General features: G+C 38.6%; 1 protein-coding gene across 26 annotated transcripts in view; it reads left to right on the top strand.

Annotated features, from left to right (window-relative positions):
* The window catches only part of LOC118587711 (muscular LMNA interacting protein), a 228,472-nt gene that overhangs the window by 90,279 nt on the left and 116,033 nt on the right, over nucleotides 1-22,160 (top strand). For 23 of the 26 annotated variants that reach the window (XM_036193739.1, XM_036193738.1, XM_036193740.1 and 20 more), the window contains 2 exons: nucleotides 2,438-2,593; nucleotides 4,594-4,986. In XM_036193739.1, coding sequence (XP_036049632.1) covers nucleotides 4,612-4,986 — 375 coding nt within the window. In that variant the 5' untranslated portion in view covers nucleotides 2,438-2,593; nucleotides 4,594-4,611. The remainder of the gene's footprint in view (nucleotides 1-2,437; nucleotides 2,594-4,593; nucleotides 4,987-22,160) is intronic. The other 3 variants (XM_036193747.1, XM_036193725.1, XM_036193721.1) reach the window with 1 other exon arrangement.

Here is a 22,160-nt window from a genome sequence, read left to right as displayed (position 1 = left end):
ATCTAGGAAGTCTGGAGCATTATGTGTTGTTGATCAGCCTAATGGCTTTTCTTAGCCTTATAAGAGGTCTAACCTTTCTTCCCACTAAGGAAAAAAGTGACTTACTACTTTCTGATGATGAGCGACTGCTTGTGAACTCTGACCTGGCTATCTTAAGGGCTAATGACAAATATTAATTTTTATTTTATATTTTGTTCATATTATTTCCCCTCCCCAAATCCTACCAGATAATTCCCTTTCCAATCCATACAACTTCATCAACTTTCTCAAAAAAAAAGGAGAAAGGAATGAAGGAAGGAAGGAGAAAAGAAAGAATAAAGACCTTTTTACTGGTGATTGGGGTACGAAGTAATCCATTGGCACTGTGCCCTTCCTCTCAGATCATCGTCTCAAGGTCAAGGTCCAGACTTCATAGTCATCCAGAATTTCTATATTATTATTTTTGTGGGAACACTTCTTACTTTTTTAGAGTAAAATATGGAGTTTAAAAATGATCAAAATAGAGCACATGCGCAGTTAATACTAAAGATTCAAATGCTTAGGTAGTTTCCCTTTAACCCACATGTGTTGAAAATCAAGTGTCAGAATTAGTGCATGGCAGGAATTCAGATGGCACCTGGCCTTCTACTGAAAATGAGAACATCGGTTCACACAAACAGTGGTTTCACAGAAGGCAAGGTAGGCCTGGGTTCCCTTTAGGATGCTAGAATTGCCAGCCTCCCCAAGTTATGACTGAGTGGCTCTTCCCAGGCATTCTTAAGTATTTTTCAATTTTCTCACCAAATCCTGAATTTCTTTTTTAAAGAAAAGATGTCTATATGTCTATATGCCTGTGTTGTCTGTGCAAGTGTGAGCGTTGGTGCCTCAGAGTCTAGATGAGGGTGTGGATTCCCCTGGACTTGGAGTTCCAGGTGGTTGTGAACTGCGAATCCGAACTCAGATTCTCTCCACAAGAGCAGTATGTTCTTTTAACCACTGAGGCACCTCTTGTCCCCTTTGGTTTTGAACTCTATCCTCAAACTACTTAGAACTATTTGGTTCCTTATTTTAGTGAAAGGATTATCATTTCCTGTAGTTATTCACATAAAACATTTTATGCTCATTTTAAATCTTGCCTTTCTCTCATCTTTCACTGCCAATTACATATTTTCCTTAAAAAAAAAAAAAAACAGCTCTAGAATTTAATACTTCCTATCATTATCACTATCAGAATGAACTCAAGTTTGACCCATTCTTTTCTTCTTCATGGGCTTCTATGAAGCCTGATAAGAAGTCTTCATAGCACTCAGGGAAATACTATATATTTTGCACATTTATTTATTACTGCTCACCTCCCTCCTCTGGTTAAATTCATGGCAGTAGGTATTTTTGTTCATTGTTAAATTGCTAGTCCCTAAAGTTGATTAGACTTTGTTGAATAAGCAAGAATAAGGCAGTGTCCGCAGGTGAGTGCCAACTGTAACATTAGCGTCACAGTAGAATTGAATAGCACGGAGGAGAATAGATTTGTGTGTTTGGAAGGGTATGAGTTGTGGGGATAGGTGTGAGGTTTAGGGATCTGGAAACACAGGTCCTTTAGCACTGCATGCATATCCTTTTCTATTTGTGAGTAGTCTGCTGACTGTTTCCTATTCACTATTACAGCCTTTCCTCCCAGGGTCACAAAGCAAGCACTTAATGAAATTGCTTTTAAGTAAATTAAGTATAAATGAATAAGAAGGCACATCCTCTAGTGCAGGAGCTGATGTTTGGATACACATCTTTTACTTTAAGTTCACACTTTAGCATGAATATGATGCATATTGGAATTTTCTTGCATGTTTGTTGGTCATAAGTCCATAATCCAAGCCTAGTACCTTAAGGCTAAATGGATAGATGACACATTTGAAGCAGACCAGGTTGTGTGTTTGGAATGACCTCTCTGCACATAGTAGGGACTTAGCTATTGTCTGATGAATAGCTTTCCAGTTTGCTGCTTTGTGCTTTCCCCTGCCACCACCCCTGGGCAGACTGCCTTCTTTGCTATGGGAATTTTTTATTTTATCTATCTATCTATCTATCTATCTATCTATCTATCTATCTATCTATCTATCTTTATTTATTTATTTGTTTGTTTGTTTTTCGAGACAGGGTTTCTCTCTGCAGCTTTGCGCCTTTCCTGGAACTCACTTGGTAGACCAGGCTGGCCTCGAACCCACAGAGATCCACCTGGCTCTGCCTCCCAAGTACTGGGATTAAAGGCGTGCGCCACCACCGCTATGGGAGTTTTAAAGGGGGTCCTCATGCAGTATGAATATTTTTATGTGATTTTTATTGGTATCAATACAAGACAGCAGGCAGCTTATCAAAGTGAATGAGATAGATAGGAAATGTGAAGAATAAAGTCAAGATAAACCCTTGACAAGGCTGAAAGTCTAATTTCTTACGTGTCTCATAGGTCTCTCCTGGAGATTCTGAAGCCAAACCTCTGATCTTCACATTTGTCCCCACTGTCAGAAGACTACCAACCCACATTCAGTTGGCTGACACTTCCAAATTCCTTGTTAAAATTCCCGAGGACCCAAGTGATAAGAGTCCAGAAAGAGTAAACAGGGTAGGCTTACTTTTCTTCTTTAAAATATTTGAACGACAGTCTAAAATTATCTATAATAACGACTTGGAAATTTTCATCAATTTGTATTTCCTCTGTTTAAAGTAAGATGATTGTGAAATCCAAGGATGATTAAAACTATGCTTCTGAGGGCTGAGGGTTTAGCTCTACAGTGGAACATGAGCTTAGCCTGAGCTACATGGGTTCCATCTCCAGGACTGCCATATGTATGCATATACATATGTATGTATAATGTATATATTTGAACAAATGTATAAAGCCTTATGTCTCTTGTTATGTGTCCCCAAACATGTTGCTATCTCAACCCTATTAAATAAGTCATGTGTCAAGAGCTTACCCTATCCAGACACAGTTCCATAGTTCCAAGTTCTCTCTTTTTGTACGTGTGTGTGTGTGTGTGTGTGTGTGTATGCATGTGTGTGTGCACATGCATGTGTGTGCATGAGTATGAGTGTATCATCACATTTATCATCTCTAAGAAAGTTAATATTATCTTGTTGTTTCATTTGTAAGCCTAACCTTTAACAACTGAACCATCTCTCCATCTCAAAAGTTGATAGTCTCACCTCATCTTATAAATGAAGAAAGTAATGATGACCTCAAGTGTCTTGCTCAGAGGATCAGGCTAGTAACACATTCCAAGTGGCTAATAACAGCTCACAGGACTCACTAGTTATCGAGAAGACAATGAGAGCAGAGTCAGGAAGAGTGTGTGGTGAAACCTGAGGTAGTGGTGGATGCTGTGAAAGACTCTACATTGAGTAAAGAGAGAATGGAGAAAGACACATCAGACAAATTTTACCCATGTTGTTTAGACTGCATCAGTATCAGGAGCAGGCAAACAGTATGGTCTGGGGTTATAAATTACCTCTTCAGTTCAGTTGCATTTAATCAACTTTTGACTGTCTCTATACATGCAACATATACATGTTAGCATATGTTAAATTGACTACCATAGTTGAACTTGTTAGGATTTAGTGACTTACATTTTCCTTTTGAACTAATTTGAGCATTATAGAAAAGTTGCTTAAAAAAAGAACAATCATAGAATAGTTATTAAAACAAGGAAATTGGCATTGGGTCCTTCAAGCACCATCTGTTCATGGTTGTTATTTTAGAAAAAGAAATCTGATAGCTTGATAAAACTATATCAATTTGGGTCTCGTAAACATTCTGAATATTCATAGAAAATGTATTGAAATATTGAAAAGTCCCAGTTCAAAAATAACAGTTCAAAATGAAATAGTGTACTGAAAAGGAAACCCATTTTATATTAAATTTGTCTATTTCTTTGTACATGGGCATGTACATCTTGTGGATGTTGGCATGAGTCAGGCCAAAAGTGGACCCTGGGGTGTCTTCCTCAGTTGCTCTTCTGCCACATCTTTTGAGACAGGGTCTCTCACTGAACCTGGAGCTCACTGTTTTGGCTAGAGTGGCTAGTGATGGTGTTATAGACATTTGTATGCCACTTAGCTTTTCTTTTGTGGGTGCTAAGGATCGGAAATCAAGTCTTCACACTCCTAAAGCAGTTGTTTTACCCACTCACACATCTTTCCAGCCCCTGTATCTTAAACAGTCCTACTCATGAGCTCCTTCCAACTGCTTAGATTATTTATTCTGATAACTGATGTACTTTGTATCAATGTTACCTTTCCTTTCAAAAGTTTAGAAATTTATTTATCTTCACCTTGCTCTGCCCATTCTGGTTTCTTTCCTCTCTCTCTTTCTCATGATTTCCTGGGAAGCAGGAAGCTTTACTTGTTGATGTTAAGTCTGAACTCTAAATCTTTGGGGCGGTACAAACAGATGAGCTAGTAAAAGGAAGCATATGTTTCAGGCCATTTCTCTCAGGCAAGCCTGGTATTTTAATGTATTTAAAACCTTTCAATGAATCGGTTAAACTTTTTAGCATATTTTAACAAAAAGATGCATTTTGTCACCTCCACGTCAGTATTTTTATCTCCCTACATTTGTTGCAGTGTGAGTACAGTGGCCATATGACCTTCAGCTGTGAGAGCAAACAGGAGAGAGACCAGAGGATACTGGCTTATCCCTCGGAGGTCAGTGGAAGGAACTCACAAGGAAAGAAATTTGATTCGAACGAACCACAAGGAATGCAGAAAGGTGACCTCTTCAAAGCAGAATATGTTTTTATTGTGGATTCGGATGGGGAAGGTGAAGCTACAAGCAGACAAAGTGAACAAGGCACCCTGGGGGGAACCGGCAACATAGCTACCCGGCCCAAGTCTCTGGCTATTTCTTCCAGTCTGGCCTCTGATGTGGTGCGTCCCAAAGTACATGACGTTGATCTCAAGGCCTCAACATATCCCAAAATTCCTCATGGGATGGCTCCTCAGCAAAAACATGGACAGGTATGTTTCATCAGAGTGTCCTTTTCATTATCTTTCACTGTGGGTGTCTGGAAACATTTTCCTGTTTAAAGAGTGTATGACTGTCAAAGAAAACTATAAGACCTTCAAATCTCAAGATCACAAATAACAGTGTAAATAAGCACTGAGAAGCTGATAAGATGGAAAATTACACTGTGAATCAACTGGACAGAAAAATGTAACACATTTAGCTAGAGTAGATTTGGGGAAATATTGTCTTTTCCTTTTGAGCAGTTCTTGGAGAAGGATGACAGTACAGAGAGTGTGTGAAGGGCTGCATGCTTCAAGAAGCACGTTTCAAACATGAAATATCTAGGAAGCATTACGTGTATCCTAGGAGTAAACATAGTACTTTTAAAGAAACAGAAGAGTAGTGAAAGGAGAGGCCAAGAAATAAGAGTATGTAAGGAACATAAATTTCCCATGTATATCTTAAGGAAAGTATCTATCTGTGTGCTTCTGGAATATGCTAAGACAGAACTGATGTCAGTGAATCCAGGGAGAATATCCCACTCTGAAATTTATCAGCAAGACAGAAGCACCCTCTAAAGTGGAGAGCCAATAGTGTGGTAGGAGAAGCCCATTCTGTGATGGCAAAAGAGATAGGAAGAGAGTTTAAAGGAAGACATGGGAAGAGTCTGATATTGACTGACTACTGAGTATAACTGAAATGCAAGGTGTAGCTAGAAGGCCAGGGACACAGAGGCTGACCTTTGAAGGTGCTTCAGGGAGAGGTCTCACTGTTTGACAGTGGAGAATGAGCTGGTTCTGAGACATCCTGTTTAGGCTCTATAAGCCAAACCCTTATAAGCATTATAAAGTAACTTAAGGGACTTTTTTTTTTTTTTGTGAATTGGTCTTTTGTGATATGAGGATTTAGCATGATGGTAGAGTAGGTCTTCCACCTTTCCTGTCATTCACATCTATTCCTGCAGCCTTCCCTAATTCCTGATGCTGTAATTTTTGTTACTTTCAAGCATCCAGTTTACTCCACTGCCTGTTAGTAATGGAAGATGCTCACTGGGGTACTACTATTTTGGGTCTAGATATAAAACTTCTCTCTCTCTCTCTCTCTCTCTCTCTCTCACACACACACACACACACACACACACACACACACACACACAAACACACACACATCTTTCATTCTTTAAAAACTTTTTATGGATATGTTTTTTTTTTCCTGAATATATGTCTGTGTATTATGCCTGTTGTCCTTGGAAGCAAGAGAGAGCATTGGATCTTCTGGAACTGGAGTTATAGATGGTTGTGAGCTACTGTGTGAATGTTGGGACTTGAACTCAGGTCCTCTGCAGGAGCAGCCAGTGCTGTTAACCACTGAGCCATCTCTCTGGCCTCTAAAATATTACTTTTTAAAAAATGTATTCTCAGTGAGGTACTGTAACAAAGTACTGTAGTAATGTAAATTAGGGTGATCTCAACAGGCAGTACAGATTTGGATATTGCTTTCTTGCCTCAGAAAAATTGATAGATAAACAAAAGGAGTGTCATAGATTTCTGTTGCCAGGGAAGACAGTTGAATGTGGCCACTTTGATAAGAATATGTAGCATGATAACAATAAATATAAAGGAAACATTTTTTTTTCTTTGAGCTGAGGATCAGACCCAGGGCCTTGTGCTTGCCAGGCAAGTACTCTACCACTGAGCTAAATCCCCAACCCTAAAGGAAACATTTATTATGAAGAAATTTGGAGATTTTATTTCTTCTTTTCCTGTTAATAGATTAATTTCCTTGACCTGACCAGTTATTCTGCTTTTGTGTAATCAAATATAGAGAGGTCAAAGTATATGGTGAGTTCATACTTTAGAATATTTCTTTCCTAGATAGATGAAGTCATCCAAGTGCCAAACCAAATGTAGAGATCAACCTAGTTGATTAGTAACTGAAGATTATGGTTACAAGCTATAGACCGATGCTTCAGTCTGATGTCAGGAAACTTATATTTGTTTTTCTGTGATGACATAGATCATAAAATAATATAGCTGCTACTCACAAGCATAAAGTAACAAAAAATGACTGGAGCAGCAATTAAGATAGTAGTGGGAGTTTTAAAAATTTGACAACAAATCCCAAGACTGGGTTGCTAGATACTAGCAACATTAATTTTTTTTTTTTTCATTTAGAAATGTAGTCAATGAAGTAAATCTCAGGGTCTTTCTTATAAAGAAAAATGAATCCATATGTGGAACTGCCTGTAAGTTAGCATTACTGGTTAGTCAAAAATGAAGTATTCCTAAAGAATGATTTCAAGTCTTCACTGGCCTCTGTCCTTTCCATAGTCTGGACTCTTAATCTAGCCACATCTTGCACTATTTTCCTGCAGCTCTTGTGAACTACCACTCAGCACAAACAGCCCATTCATCCATTGATGATCTCCTGGTTGCTCTCTTGAATGATATCTTCCCAGAACCCACATCCATGTTGTTTGATATTGATGCTTAGCCGTAGCTGGACTGCTTCCTAGAGATGAGTTAGTGCTCCTCTGTTTTTGTGATTTTCTTTGATGGGAGATTTAAGAAAATCTCTACCATTATTTCTTTCAACTTTTAAAATTGACTTTCTTTTTTCTTAATTAGATTGGAAATAACTGGAAATTAAAGCTTCTTTCTTGTTAATTTCTTCAGAGAAGCACTTTGTGTGAAAGTGGGATTCACTAAGGTATAGGAAAAACCCAAATATTGTTAAATTCACATTCTATTCATCTCTGAAGTCCTTGCTCAGATACTAACCCATGAAATTTGTTTGAGTGCCCTCAGTGGGAGCAACTCTCCCCCTGTATAATTCTAATAGTTCTTTAACACATAATTTTGAAATGGCCAGAGTATAGCATACGTTGTTACTGTTTCATACATGTCTTATCTCCCATAACAGTTTGTAAAGTCCATAAATTCCATGTTGACTTCATTTATATTAAACATTTTGTTACCTATTGACTTAGTATATTCTGAAAATACTAATATAAATTTTGTGATTTGGTATATCCTAAATATGTTTTTTTGAAGTGTGTCTGGTGAGCTGAGATTAAGGCATGCACCACCACACCTAGCTCTAAGCTTTTCTTTAATTCCTTTTTACAAGTTGGAAACTTAGCTGGGTCAGTAACTACTCCTTTTATTCCATTTCTTAATCTGTGTAGATTTTGAAGACAGAACTTAGCTCCTGGTGCTCCTTTTCTCCTCAAATTATATATTTTGTATTTTTACTTGCAGAGTTTACTCCTTTTCATTACAAATCTTCATAAGAGTGACCACTCATAACCATTTGACAGAGTCAATTACACTAGGCTGTTTTGAAATTTCCTCTGCCAGTGGAATTAATCCCAAACTGTTCACTTTAGTCTTAGGCAGACTTTTTTGAAAAGGGCAAAAAACAGCCACATTTTTCACCAAAATATCATAAGAACAGTCTCTAGGCAACATACTAAAATTCTTCTCCTCTGAAAGCTCTTAAGCCAGCCCTACATAGTTCAAATGATTTTCAGCACCATTGTCTTTTTTTTTTTTAAACAGTGATTAAAACATTCCACTATGCTCCTAATTCAAAGTACCAAAGTCCACAATAGTCTAAACAAAAACATGGTCAGGCCTATCCCAGTCTCTGGTACCAATTTCTATCTGGCACCAAATTCTAGTAGGGTTTCTATTGCTGTGAAGAGGCACCATGACTATGGTAACTCTTATAAAGAAAAGCATTTAATTGGGGTGGCTTACAGTTTCAGAGGTTTAGTCCATTATCATCATGGTGGGACATGGCGGTATGCAGGCAGACATAGTGCTGAAGAAGGGGCTGAGAATTCTACATCTTGAACCACAGGCAACAGGAAGTAAATTTAGTGTCACACTGTGAGTAGCTTAAGCATAGGGGACCTCACAGCCCATTCTCACAGTGACACACTTCTTCCAACAAGGCCACACCTACTTAAACAAAGCCATATCTCCTAATATTGCCACCACCTTTAATGGCCATTTCCTTTTTAGCCACCACAAAGTGAAATGTTTAAGTGAAAGCATACTTAAAAAAAAATCAATAAATAAAGTGTGAGTAAAAAGCAAATATGCTTTTGAAAATTAAATAAATAATTGAGTAAATTTTTTTTTAATAAATAATTTTTCTTTGTTATTATGTGTTTTAAATTTTATACATCAGCCATGGGTTCCCCTGTCCTCTCCACTCCCGCCTCAACTCCCTCCTTCCCCCAGCCCCTCCCCTCCATTCCCATGTCCTCCAGGATCAAGGCACGCCTGGTAGATTCAGTACAGGCAGGTCCTGTCACCTCCTTCCAGACTGAGCAAAGTGTCCATGTGTAAGCCCAAGGTTTCAAACAGCCAGCTCATGCACTAAGGACAGATCCTGGTTCCACAGACTGGATGCCTCCCAAACAGATCAAGCCTGACTGGTCTGACTTATCCAGAGGGCCTGATCCAGCTGGGGGCTCCACAGCCATTGGTTCATAATTCATGTGCTTCCATTCATTTGGCTATTTGTCCCTGTGCTTTTTGTAATCTTGGATTCAACAATTCACGCTACTGCAGACCCTCCTCTTTCTCGACAGTTGGACACCTGGAGCTCCACCTTGGGCCTGGCTGAGGATCTCTGTATCCACTTCCATCAGTTATTGGATGAGCGTTCCAAGACGACTGTTAGGATGTTTGGCCATATAATCACCAGACTAGGTCAGATCAGGCTTTCTCTCAACAATTGCCAGCAGAATACAGAGGATATATCATTGTGGATTTCTGGGGACCTCTCGAGCACTCTGCCTATTCCTGGTCTCATGTGGTCTTCATTTATCATGGTCTATTATTTCTTGTTCTCCCTTTCTGTTCTTGATCCAGCTGGCATCTCCTGATCCCCTAAGCTTTCTTTCCCTCAAATCTTGCCCTTCATTACTCCCACTGTCATTCAGGTTGTTCATGTAGATCTCATCCATTTCTCTGTCATTGGGTGATCCTTGGGTCTTTCCTAGGGTCCCATTTTCTAGGTAGCCTCCCTGGAGTTGTGTAACAGTCTAGTCATCTTTGTTTTACATCTAGTATCCTCCTATGAGTGAGTACATACCATGTTTGTCCTTCTGAGTCTGGGTTACCTCACTCAGGATGATTTTTTTCTAGATCCATCCATTTGCCTGCAAACCTCATGATGTCATTATTTTTCTCTGCTGAGTAGTACTCCATTGTGTATATGTACCATATTGTCTTGATCCATTCTTCAGTTGAAGGGCATCTAGGTTGTTTCCATGTTCTGGCTATTACAAACAAAGCTGATACAAACATAGCTGAGCAAATGCCCTTGTGGTATGATTGAGCATTCCTTGGGTATATGCCCAAGAGTGCTATAGCTGGGTCTTGGGGGAGATGGATTCCCAATTTTTTAAGGAAGCGCCATATTGATTTCTAAAGTGGCTGTACAAGCTTGCATTCCCACCAGCAGTAGAGGAGAGTTCCCCTTGCTCCACATCCTCTCCAGCATAAGATGTCTTCTGTGCTTTTGATCTTAGCCATTCTGACAGGTGTAAGGTGGTATCTCAGAGTTGTTTTCATTTGCATTTCCCGGATAATTAGGATGTTGAGCAATTCCTTAAATGTCTTTCAGCCATTTGAACTTCCTCTGTGGAGAATTCTCTGTTTAGTTCTATAGCCCATTTCTCAATTGGGCTGTTGGGCATTTTGATATCTAATTTCTTAAGTTCTTTATATATTCTGGATATCAGCCCTCTGTCAGATGTGGGGTTGGTGAAGACCTTTTCCCATTCTGTAGGCTGTTGCTTTGTCTTGTTGACCATGTCCTTTGCTCTACAAAAGCTTCTCAGTTTCAACAGGTCCCATTGATTGATTGTTTCTCTCAGTGTCTGTGCTATTGGTGTTATATTTAGAAAGTGATCTCTGGTACAAGTGCATTCAAGAGTACTTCCTACTTTCTCTACTATCAGGTTCAGGGTAGCTGGATTTATTTTGAGGTCTTTGATCCACTTGGATTTAAGTTTTGTGCACGGTGACAGATATGGATCTATTTGCAGCCTTCTACACATTGACATCCAGTTATGCCAGCACCATTTGTTGAAGATGCTTTCTTTTTTCCATTGTACATTTTTGGCCTCTTTGTCAAAAATTATATGTTCATAGGTGTGGGGGTTAATGTCAGGGTCTTCAATTCGATTCCATTGGTCCACATGTTGGTTTTTATGCTAGTACCAAGCTGTTTTTATTACAGTAGCCCTATAGTAGAGCTTGTGATTGTGATGCCTCCAGAGGTTGTTGTATTGTACAGGATTCTTTTGGCTATCCTGGCTTTTTTGTTTTTCCATATGAAGTTGAGTATTATTCTTTCCAGATCTGTGAAGAATTGTGTTGGTAATTTGATGGGAATTGCATTGAATCTGTAGATTGCTTTTGGTAAGATGGCCATTTTTACTATGTTAATCCTGCTTATCCATGAGCATGGGAGATCTTTCCATTTTCTGACATCTTCTTCAATTTCTTTTTTCAGGGACTTAAAGTTCTTGTCATATAGGTCCTTCACATGCTTAGTTAGCGTAACCCCAAGGTATTTTATACCATTTGTGGCTATTGTAAAGGGTGATGTATCTCTGATTTCCTTCTCAGCCTGTTTGTCTACTGTATATAGAAGGGCTACTGATTTTTTTGAGTTGATCTTGTATCCTGCAATGTTGCTGAAGGTTTTTATTAGCTGTATCAGTTCCTTGGTTGAATTTTTGGGATCACGCATGTATACTAACATGTCATCTGCAAATAGGGAGACCTTGACTTCTTCCTTTCAATTTGTATCCCCTTAATCTCTTTATGTTGTCTTATAGCTCTGGCTAGAACTTCAGGTACTATATTGAATAAGTATGGGGAGAGGGGACAGCCTTGTCTTGTTCCTGATTTTAGTGGTATTGCTTTGAGTTTCTCTCCATTTAATTTGATGTTGGCTCTTGGCTTGCTGTAGATTGCCTTTATTATGTTTAGGTATGTTCCCTGTATTCCTGATCGCTCCAAGACCTTTATCATGAAGGGGTGTTGGATTTTGTCAAAGGCCTTTTCTGCATCTAGTGAGATGATCATGTGGGTTTTTTCCTTGAGTTTATTTATATGGTGTGTTACATTAACAGACTTTCATATGTTGAACCACCCTTGCATCCCTGGGATGAAGCCTACTTGATCATGGTGGATAATTGTTTTGATGTGTTCTTGGAGTCTGTTTGCCAGAATTTTATTGAGTATTTTTGCATCAATGTTCATGAGGGAGATTGGTCTGTAGTTCTCTTTCTTTGTTGCATCTTTGTTTGGTTTGGGAATCAGGGTAATTGTAGCCTCATAGAAGGAGTTTGGTCATATGCCTTCTTCTATTGTGTGGAACAATTTAAACAGTATTAGTATTAAGTCTTCTTTGAAGTTCTGGTAGAATTCTGCAGTGAAACCATCTGGTCCTGGGCTTATTTTGGTCGGAAGACTTTTAATGACTGATTCTATTTCCTTAGGGGTTATTGGACTATTTAAATGGTTTATCTGGTCTTGATTTAACTTAGGTATGTGGTACCTATCCAGAAAATCATCCATTTCTTTTAGATTTTCCAGTTTTGTGGAGTAGAGGTTTTTGAAGTATGACCTGATGATTCTCTGGATTTCCTCATTGTCTGTTGTTATGTCCCCCTTTTCATTTCTGATTTTGTTAATTTGGATGCTCTCCCTCTGTCTTTTGGTTAGTTTGGATAAGGGCTTGTCTATCTTGTTGATCTTCTCAAAGAACCAACTCTTTGTTTCATTAATCCTTTGTATTGTTCTCTTTATTTCTATTTTATTGATTTCAGCTCTCAATTTGATAATTTCCTGGCATCTGTTCCTCCTGGGAGACTTTGCTTCTTCCTGTTCAAGGGCTTTCAGGTGTGCTGTCAAGTCACTAGCGTGAAATTTCTCCAGCTTATTTATGTGGGCATTCAGTGCTATGAATTTCCCTCTTAGCACTGCTTTCATAGTATCCCATAAGTTTGGGTATGCGGTGTATTCATTTTCATTGATCTCTAGGATGTCTTTAATTTCTTTCTTTATTTCTCCTTTAACCCATTGGTGATTCAGTTGAGCATTGTTCAGTTTCCATGAAATAGTACGATTTCTGTAGTTTTTTTTTTTTTTTTTTTTTTTTTTGTTGTTGTTGAAATCTAACTTTAAACCATGGTGGTCTGACAGAACACAGTGGGTTATTCCAATTTTTTGTATCTGTTGAGATTTTCTTTGTGGCCAAGTATGTGATTGATTTCAGAGAAGGTTCCATGGGGTGCTGAGAAGAAATTATATTCTTTTTTGTTTGGGTGGAATGTTCTGTAGATATCGATTACGTCCATTTGTATCATAACATCAGTTAAGTCCATTATGTCTCTGTTAAGTTTCAATTTGGCCAATCTGTCCAGAGGTGAAAGTGGGGTGTTGAAGTCTCCCACTATTAATGTGTAGGGTTTTGCATGTGATTTAGGCTTTAGTAATGTTTCTTTTACATACGTGGGTGCCCTTGTGTTTGGGGCATAAATGTTCAGAATTGAGACTTCTTCTTGGTGGATCTTTCCTGCGATGAGTATGTAATGTCCTTCATCATCTCTTTTGATTGATTTTAGTTTGAAGTCTATTTTGCTGGATATTAGGATGGCTACACCAGCTTGCTTCTTAAGACCATTTGATTGGAAAGTCTTTTCCCAGCCTTTTATTCTTAGGAGGTGTCTGTCTTTGAATTTGAGGTGTGTTTCTTGTATGCAGCAGAAAGATGGGTCCTGTTTTCATATCCATTCTGTTAGTCTGTGTCTTTTTATAGGTGAATTAAGTCCATTGATATTAAGGGATATTAATGACCAGTCATTGTTTATTCCTGTTATTATTTTTATTTTTTGGTGGTAGTGTGTGTGTACTTCTCTTCTGTGGGGTTTACTGTTGTGGTGTTATCTATCTGCCTTCCTTAGGTTGGAATTTTCCTTCTAGTGGTTTCTGTAGGGCTGGGTTTGTGGATAAGTATTGTTTAAATCTGGTTTTGTCTTGGAAGGTCTTATTCCCTCCATCTATGATGATTGAAAGTTTTGCTGGGTATATTAGTCTAGGCTGGCATCCATGGTCTCTTAGTGTCTGCATTATATCTGTCCAAGTCCTTCTGGCTTTCAAAGTCTCCATTGAGAAATCGGGTGTTATTCTGATGGGTTTGCCTTTATAAGTCACTTGGCCTTTTTCCTTTGCTGCCCTTAATATTCTTTCTTTATTCTGTACATTTAGTTGTTTAATTATAATGTGGTGAGGGGACTTTTTTTGGGGGGGTCTAGTCTGTTTGGTGTTCTATAGGCTTCTTCATAGGCATTTTCTTCTTTAAGTTGGGAAAATTTTCTTCTATGATCTTGTTAAATATATTTTCTGTGCCTTTGAGTTGGTATTCTTCTCCTTCCTCTGTCCCTATTATTCATAGGTTTGGTCTTTTCATGGTGTCCCAAATTTCTTGGACATTTTGGGTCATGACTTTGTTGGTTTTAGTGTTTTCTTTGACTGATGAATCTATTTCTTCTACCGTATCTTCAACACCAGAGATCCTCTCTTCCATCTCTTGCATTCTGTTGGTTATACTTGCCTCTGAAGTTCCTGTTTGTTTACTCAGATTTTCTATTTCCAACATTCCTTCTGCTAGTGTCTTCATTTTTTCTATTTCCCTCTTCAGGTCTTGGATTGTCTCCCTTGCTTTTTCATGATTTTCATTCAAGGTTTTATTGTTTTCTTCTGCTTTAATTGTCCTTTCCTCTAGTTTTTTTTATAGCGTTCTTCCCATTTTTTGTTTGTCTGTTCCTCCACTTTATTTTTGATTTCTTCTATATAAGGCTCTAGTCTCTTCATGATGTTACTTATAAGGTTGTTTTCTTCTTCTTCTTCTTCTTCCATTCTGTGATGTTCAGGTCTAGCTGTTGGAGAAGGGCTAGATTCTGGTGATGCTATATTGCTCTTTATTTTGTTGTATGTACTTCTGCCTTGACGTCTGCCCATCTCCTCTTATGTTAGTTCTTGGTCTTATCAGTGTACTTGGTCCAGAGATAGTTGACAGATTTAGGGAGCCTCTCTCTGGTCCAGATGGACGCTCTGGGCCAGATAGGAGTGCTGGTCCAGATGAGAGTGGTGGCTGGATAGGAGCTGGGGGGCTGGACTCTGAGTCTCGGGAAGTCCCAGGGGTCTCCTTATTTTGTACAGATGGGAGTTCTTCTGGTCTCTGGTCCATATGGGAGTTCCAGGGCAGGATGGGAGGTGGGGGCTGGTCTCTGAGTCTCAGGAAGTGGCTGGGGTCTCCGGCAAATGGGTATGGGGGCAGGGTGTGGATACTGCAGTGTCTGCCTGCAGTCTCGGAAAAGGGGAGCCTTCCTGCAGGGCCCACCAATTGGCAGGCAACTGGGGCCAAGTTGGTCAGGTCCTCCCGAGGTAGCCTGTGTCCAGAGGTGGGACCCAGGCGCAGTTGCCTCTCTGACTATAACCCAGGCACTCACCTCAGGTCCAGATGGGAGTTCGAGTAAAAATTTTTAACTAAAATTTAGATAGAAGAGATTTAAATGTTCATGATAAAGTCTAAAAATTTTTCATGTCTACAGATAAGAGACTTTGAAAAAAGGAAGTTTGTAATTGAGATATAGAGCAAGGCCAATAAAGTGGGTCGCCTCAAGCCCATTTAAATCTGAAAATTAGGAGGTTATTTGATGACCTTAGTGAGTAGAGTGTAAGTAGGGTTATAGGGCCAGAAATAGAACTGAAAACTGATGGGAAATGAGGTCAGGGAAGTCATTGTTTAGGAGGAACAGGTATAGGAAAACAGACATGAGATAGAAACCTTACTTGCCTGATCCTGTGAGCAAGTCATTTGAGGTCAGAATTACTTTCTTCATTTAAAAATGAATTGAAAATATTAATTTTTGACCTGGGGAGATGTTCAGCTGTTAAAGGCTAGGCTCAATTCAAACCATCAAGAGAGCATTAGCTTTCTTTAAGGGGATTATTAAGATGGTGCATGTACACACAGAGAGACAGAGATAGACAGACAGAAGAGACAGAGAGACAGAGAGAGATAGAGAAAGAGACAGAGATAGATAGACACACACAGGGACAGAGAGACAGAGATAGAGAGATAGACAGAGACAGAGAGACAGAATCAGACACAGAGGTAGATACGCACACAGAGATGGGGAGAGAGAGAGATATTGAAAGACAGAGATAGATAGACAGTCAGACAGACAGAGAACTTGGAACCATGGAACTGTGTCTGGCTATGGTAAGCTCTTGACACATGACCTTCTCTATTTAAGAAGGTTGGGATGGCAACATGCTTGGGGGCACATAATAAGAGACAAAAAGAGCAAGAGGCTTCATACGTTTGTTCAGATACAGCTTGGATAGGAGAACTGTGGAGAGAATGTGGACAATAAGATCAAAAGAACTCAGTAAAGTAAAACATTAAAGGTTATAATTCAAAATTCTATTCAATTTGGACATTACTGCATGTATTTGTTAGATCTAATAATGTATAATATGACAATACTTTGGCCAGTGATAGGTTCTCATGCAGTTGTGGTCCTAATCAAAATTATAGGGCACAGTGCTGTTGTGGAGGTCTATCTGTGCTCACTGTAATGTTTGTGCAATGATGAAATCAGGTGATGATGCATTTCTTAGAATGTTTCCCAATCATAAGTGTCAGTAAGTACTTGCCTTTCATAAATCTTAATATTCCCAGGCTTTGGTTTTTATAAGGAATGCCTTATTCACACTAGCATATTGTGTCACAGTAGCTTTTGTATGTCTTATACCATTAGAACAGTTTGTTGACAAAACTTTTTTCTCCCTTCTGGGCCCCAACATCTCACACAATACCTGAACTAGTGAGAATATTTAGAAAATACCACATGAATGATTAAACATATGATTCTGGGAAATATATCTGGAAAAGAAATTATTATACTAAAATTCTTGAAGAGTTTTCACAGCTGAGTGAGAGCTCAGGCATAGACAACAGCCCTGGGTCATCATTAGTGATGTTGCTATTCTTTAAATCATTGTCAGCTTACAGCCCAAGGAATTCAGGTATTGAAGATCTTGAAGTAAGTTGGGGCATTAAATTTCTTGTATTTTTCTAACTTCTGGAAGGACTGGCTTTGGACCCACCAGAAGATTTCTGCAATATGGTGTGTTTATATAAAATAGCTAGGAAGCAATATGAACATGATCACAGGTAGAAGACTCTGACTGCATGGTAAAACAGAAAACACAAAAGTAGTCCAACTGGGTACCAGTAGATGACAGGTGATCAAAGTCTTAACCAAGTAAGTTGGGCTCTCATGGTGAGGGATAAACATTTACATATGTGCATCCTTATAGTTGATAGACAAAAAATACAAGCATGTAGTTTCATTCATTTAAATCACTCTTCTCTAGTGATATTTCCCCTGCCACCTTACTGTTTTTCTTCCTGCTTGAGCTTCCTGTGGATTCTCTTTCTCTCCTTCCATGGCAAGTAAGAGTCAATAGAATGGAGAAGAAGTTTTCTGCGTTAGTGGGAGACCCCAGGATCTGTCAAATGCTCACCAAATCCCGACTACTCATGAGTAGCGGTTATTTCCTCCACATGGCATGGTTTGGACTAGTGGCCGTATACAAAGGAATTACTTATGAGAAAATCCGGTTGAGTTGGAAATTCCATCAGGAAAAGCTGTAGGCATTCTAGGGGATGGTTTCCCGACTTGCTGATATCAGAACATGATTTTGTCTGTGTCTAGGGAGGCAAAGACTACATCAGACATTAGTGTTGAGAGCCTAATGTAGAATAAGTAGAATAATCAGTGTGGTATGAGCTGAGACTCCACAGAGGAGCCCAAGCAAGCCATGGTGCAGTGACTTCCCAACCGATTGCTTCCTGTAGAAGATCTGCTATTATGCTACTGGCCCAGATTCAGTTCTGAGACAAGGGACTTAGTAAAAAACAGAAGATTGTTGGCATTTTCACCACCCACCACACTGACACTTAGTGTTAAAATGTGAAGAGATTGAATTTCTCTTCATAATTCTGTTAGGATGCGAGAGTTAGTAAAACTATAAAAAAAAAAGATGAATACTTACAGAGAATACCAGTGTGCCTGTGATTTAGAGTATACATGGAGAATTCAACTTCTAAAAAGTGATGGGTTAAGACTTGGAGGAGAATATTAACTTTGGAAAAGTTATAGTGTGGAAGTGGAGAGATGTCCAGCTGAGACAATTGACCTTGAAAGCAATCCACAGTGCCTTGTCATACCCAAATGTTTATTGAGAAAGGCACCACCCTGAACCGGTGTAGGATGTTTGTCCCATTTTCGCATTACTATTGTACAGGACATGGTTGCAAATAAAATGCAGTGATAATGTGATCTGACAGGGTGGTGCCAAGTTTTCTTTTATAGCAGCTTTGTGTAGACAGTGGCCAGGAATGTAATGGCAGTTAGTGTGAATAAGAATGAAGATATTCCAGAGCATTGATTAGAGACCAAGCTTGCTAGAATGTTAACAAGGCTCACAAAAATGGTAAGACTGAGAAAATTATTGTCAAAACCTAAAATGGAAAATATTGAGAAGTCAGGGAGATAAGACTGTAGTTGGAGAGCTTCTCTCCAGGTGCCACCAAGCCCCCGCGGCCCCACGACCCACATATAAAATAATCACTCAGACACTTATATTACTTATAAACTATATGGCCGTGGCAGGCTTCTTGTTATCTACTTCTTCTATCTTAAATAAACCCATTTTCATTAATCTATACTTTGCCACTTGGCTCGTAGCTTACCGGTTCCTTACATCTTTCTTGTCATGGCGGTGGCTGGCAGTGTCTCTCTGCCCCAGCCTTCCACCTCCCAGAATTCTCTTTTCTCTTGTCCCACCTACACTTCCTGCCTGGCCACTGGCCAAACAGCATTTTATTTATACAGAGCGATATCCACAGCATGAGACCAAATGGCAAGAGAAGGGCTGTGCAATGAAGGGAACATGTTTGGTTCACAGTAGCACTCACGAGGTCTTAGGAAATAGATGTTCATTGATTAGATTTTAAAAGTTCAATTTGGTGCTGAGTTAATATGGATTAAAGCTAGAGTTAGGAATATCAGCAATATTATTTCATTGGTTCAGACAAGAAAGGCTGAGAATCATAGTGTTATATGTATGCCTTAGAGAGAAAAGGACCAGCAATTAGGTATGAGGCCACCTTTCTATGATATAATGATTGTTGTGTTAGGACAATGGGGTGTTTTCTATAAGGCTGTCATGATTCTGGGGGAGGGCATGGTTGTGGAGGACCAGCATCTGGCCATGTCCACATCTCAGATAACAGCAGAAACTTCAGCTTTGATGTAGACACTCTCATATATCTTGGACACATTAGGAAAAGTGAACGTGTAAAGCCCCAGGTAACTCAAGGCAGCTCTCTAATAGCACCGTTGTTTAAAAAATGTGAGGCCTCAATGATACATGATATGGTGGTTAAGTTCCTCTACCTTATGATAATAGCAAATTGCAAGCATCTTCTCTCATTAGAGTTCTGATACTGCATCCAAAAGTTGAGGACAGACTTTTGAGAAGAGTGTCCTGAGGAAGAGTTTGGAGGAAGCATGTGGCCAAGGGCTCGAGGAAATAAGAGTACTGCAGATAAGCCCAGTCAGCACTAGAAGATCTTCAAACAATGGAGGAGAAAGAAGGAAATGGTTGAGAACACAGAGTCGTTATAAATGGGGAAAGATGAAAGGGAATGCACTATATACTTCGGTGAAAAAGTTTCCCATTGCCAAAGGGCTTGGAGGGGGAAAGGAAGGGCTCATTCCAAGTTACTGACTGAGAATTTGAAGAGCGACCCTCCTTCTTTCTCATGGCATTATTCATTTATGTCTTTGCCTTTTTTTTTTTTTGCAAAAGAATAAAAATAATATGCACCCAGGAATGTGAATTATTTTTTTTAAATTAATGATGAATCTCTCATGTCTGGAAAGTATATAAAATTTTGGTGCTTTATTTACATGTTTGTGTAAATTAGAATAATATTATAGTGCATTTGGAAATTACTAATGAATATATTATAAGTATAGTAATATTCCAACTAAAAATATAAGTAAAATTATATGTAGATCAACATAGTAAATATTATTAGATATCAGTGTTTTAGAGTTTCCTCAAAAATTAACTCTTAAAATGTGTGACAAAATTCTGAATTGTTATTAGGAAAATGTCCCATAGTTCAATAGGCTACTAGGGACTTAGAAGCCTTCACTTGGAGGAAGTTGCAGGGATGCCTTTCACTTTTAAAACACATAAAAAATTATGAACCTACATTCTTAATATGCTGGTAATTGGGTAAATAATTGAGATAAATTGATCGATTGTTGCATATGTTGAAGCTCTTAGAAAACAGCATTACTAGAAAGATAGTCAGATTCTCATGGCAGGTAGTAATTTACAAAAAATCTCTAGCAAATTCTAACAGCTTTTCTAAATAGGGTACAGCATGCAGAGACACCCTGGAGACTCAAAATGTCCCCATTCTTCTTGTGAGGAGAAATCAGTCATGGAAATGATTAGAGGAGATAGTTCATGGTTAAAAAAACACATACGCATGTGCACTAGCATACACACACACACACACACACACACACACACACACACACACACATCCTCTGGAAGAATAGGAACTCTTGAGAGAATAATTTTCCAACATTAGCACTCCAAATTAAATGTTGTCATCTTTTAGTAGCAGAAGCATCATGTTGTGTTGCCCAGTCAGTGATGTTTGTATGTAAATATCCTCCCCAACCATACGAGTCAGTTGCATAAACACCAGCTAAGCAGTGTTCCAAGATAAACTGCAAGAGGATGATTAAGCTTTCTCAGTTTGATTGAGTTTTGTTTGATTTTTCATTTTCACTGATGTTTTGGTAGTCTGGAGTCTGTCAATGATTTCAAATATTATTTATGTGGCAAAATTACTTGTTGATCTTCATATTTGTAAAGGAATATTTGGGGTGTATTTGCTCAGAGGCTAAGAAGTTTGGAATGAAATGTTTGAATTTGTTAGGTTTAAGTGATTTTAGGTCAAGATAACATGTCATGAAGTTCATCACAGTGGGTCTGTTAGAAATTTTATTCACATGGACCTGAATCAAAATATTTTTATCTACAACCCAAAATTTGCTGATTTTAGCCAGGTAGTGGTGGTGCACGCCTTTAATACCAGCACTCGGGAGGTAGAGGCAGGTGGATCTCTGTGAGTTCAAGGCCCACCTGGGCTACAAAATGAGTTCCAGAAAAGGCGCAAAGCTACACAGAGAAACCCTGTCTCAAAAAAAAAAAAAAAGAAAAGAAAAAGAAAAAATTTGTTAATTTAAGTTTATAGACGTTCTCCTGCTGTTTGCTCAGTGCAATATACTTATGTATATTAATATTAATTAATGTTTGTATGACTCCTATTTCTCAAGTTCACTAGCCATGGATACCTTTATTTTATAGTCTGATAAAATCAAATTAATAATTTTAAAGCCTCTGTTTAAAAACTTTAGCATGATTTCAGCATTTGCCTTAAATTGCAGATGACTTAAGTGGTGTAAGAATACATAAACAGGTTGTTCCACAGGCTAGCTCTACCTTCTTAAGCAAAATTATGATTTAAAATTTTCTTCTTTTTTTTTTTTTTTTTACTGTAGGATGGGCAGTTGCCTAGTTTCAAATAGATTTTAAAGTGCTCTGGCTTCTTTTCATAAGAAAGAAAGCCTATTGGTTCTAGAAGAACACAAATCATTGGCTAAGTGTTCGCTAAATTATCATTATATGTTCATTCTGGCATGCAACTATGGGAAAATAAGCCAAAGTGCCCTCTCTATTTTGGACTCTCAATTTATCATTGTATGTTGGTGTTGGGAGCTTCATCCTTTGAATTCTGGGCACCTTTTCAGATTCATCACATGTAGTCCAAGTCTTTAGAATCGTAAGCAATTGAAATACATTAACATTTAGGATTCTAGTCATCATCAAGCTATGGTGTATATTCTTTCAATGGCAGAAAAATCTATTTCATTTTCAAAAATGACATTTTAAATGTAATGGAGACAACTTCAGTCCTTTCAGAT

Source organism: Onychomys torridus, chromosome 7 (genome assembly GCF_903995425.1).
Source record: "Onychomys torridus chromosome 7, mOncTor1.1, whole genome shotgun sequence".
Classification (NCBI taxonomy): Eukaryota; Metazoa; Chordata; class Mammalia; order Rodentia; family Cricetidae; genus Onychomys; species Onychomys torridus.
Note: the sequence above shows the minus strand (reverse complement) of the source record. Positions and strands in the feature narration are given on the sequence as shown.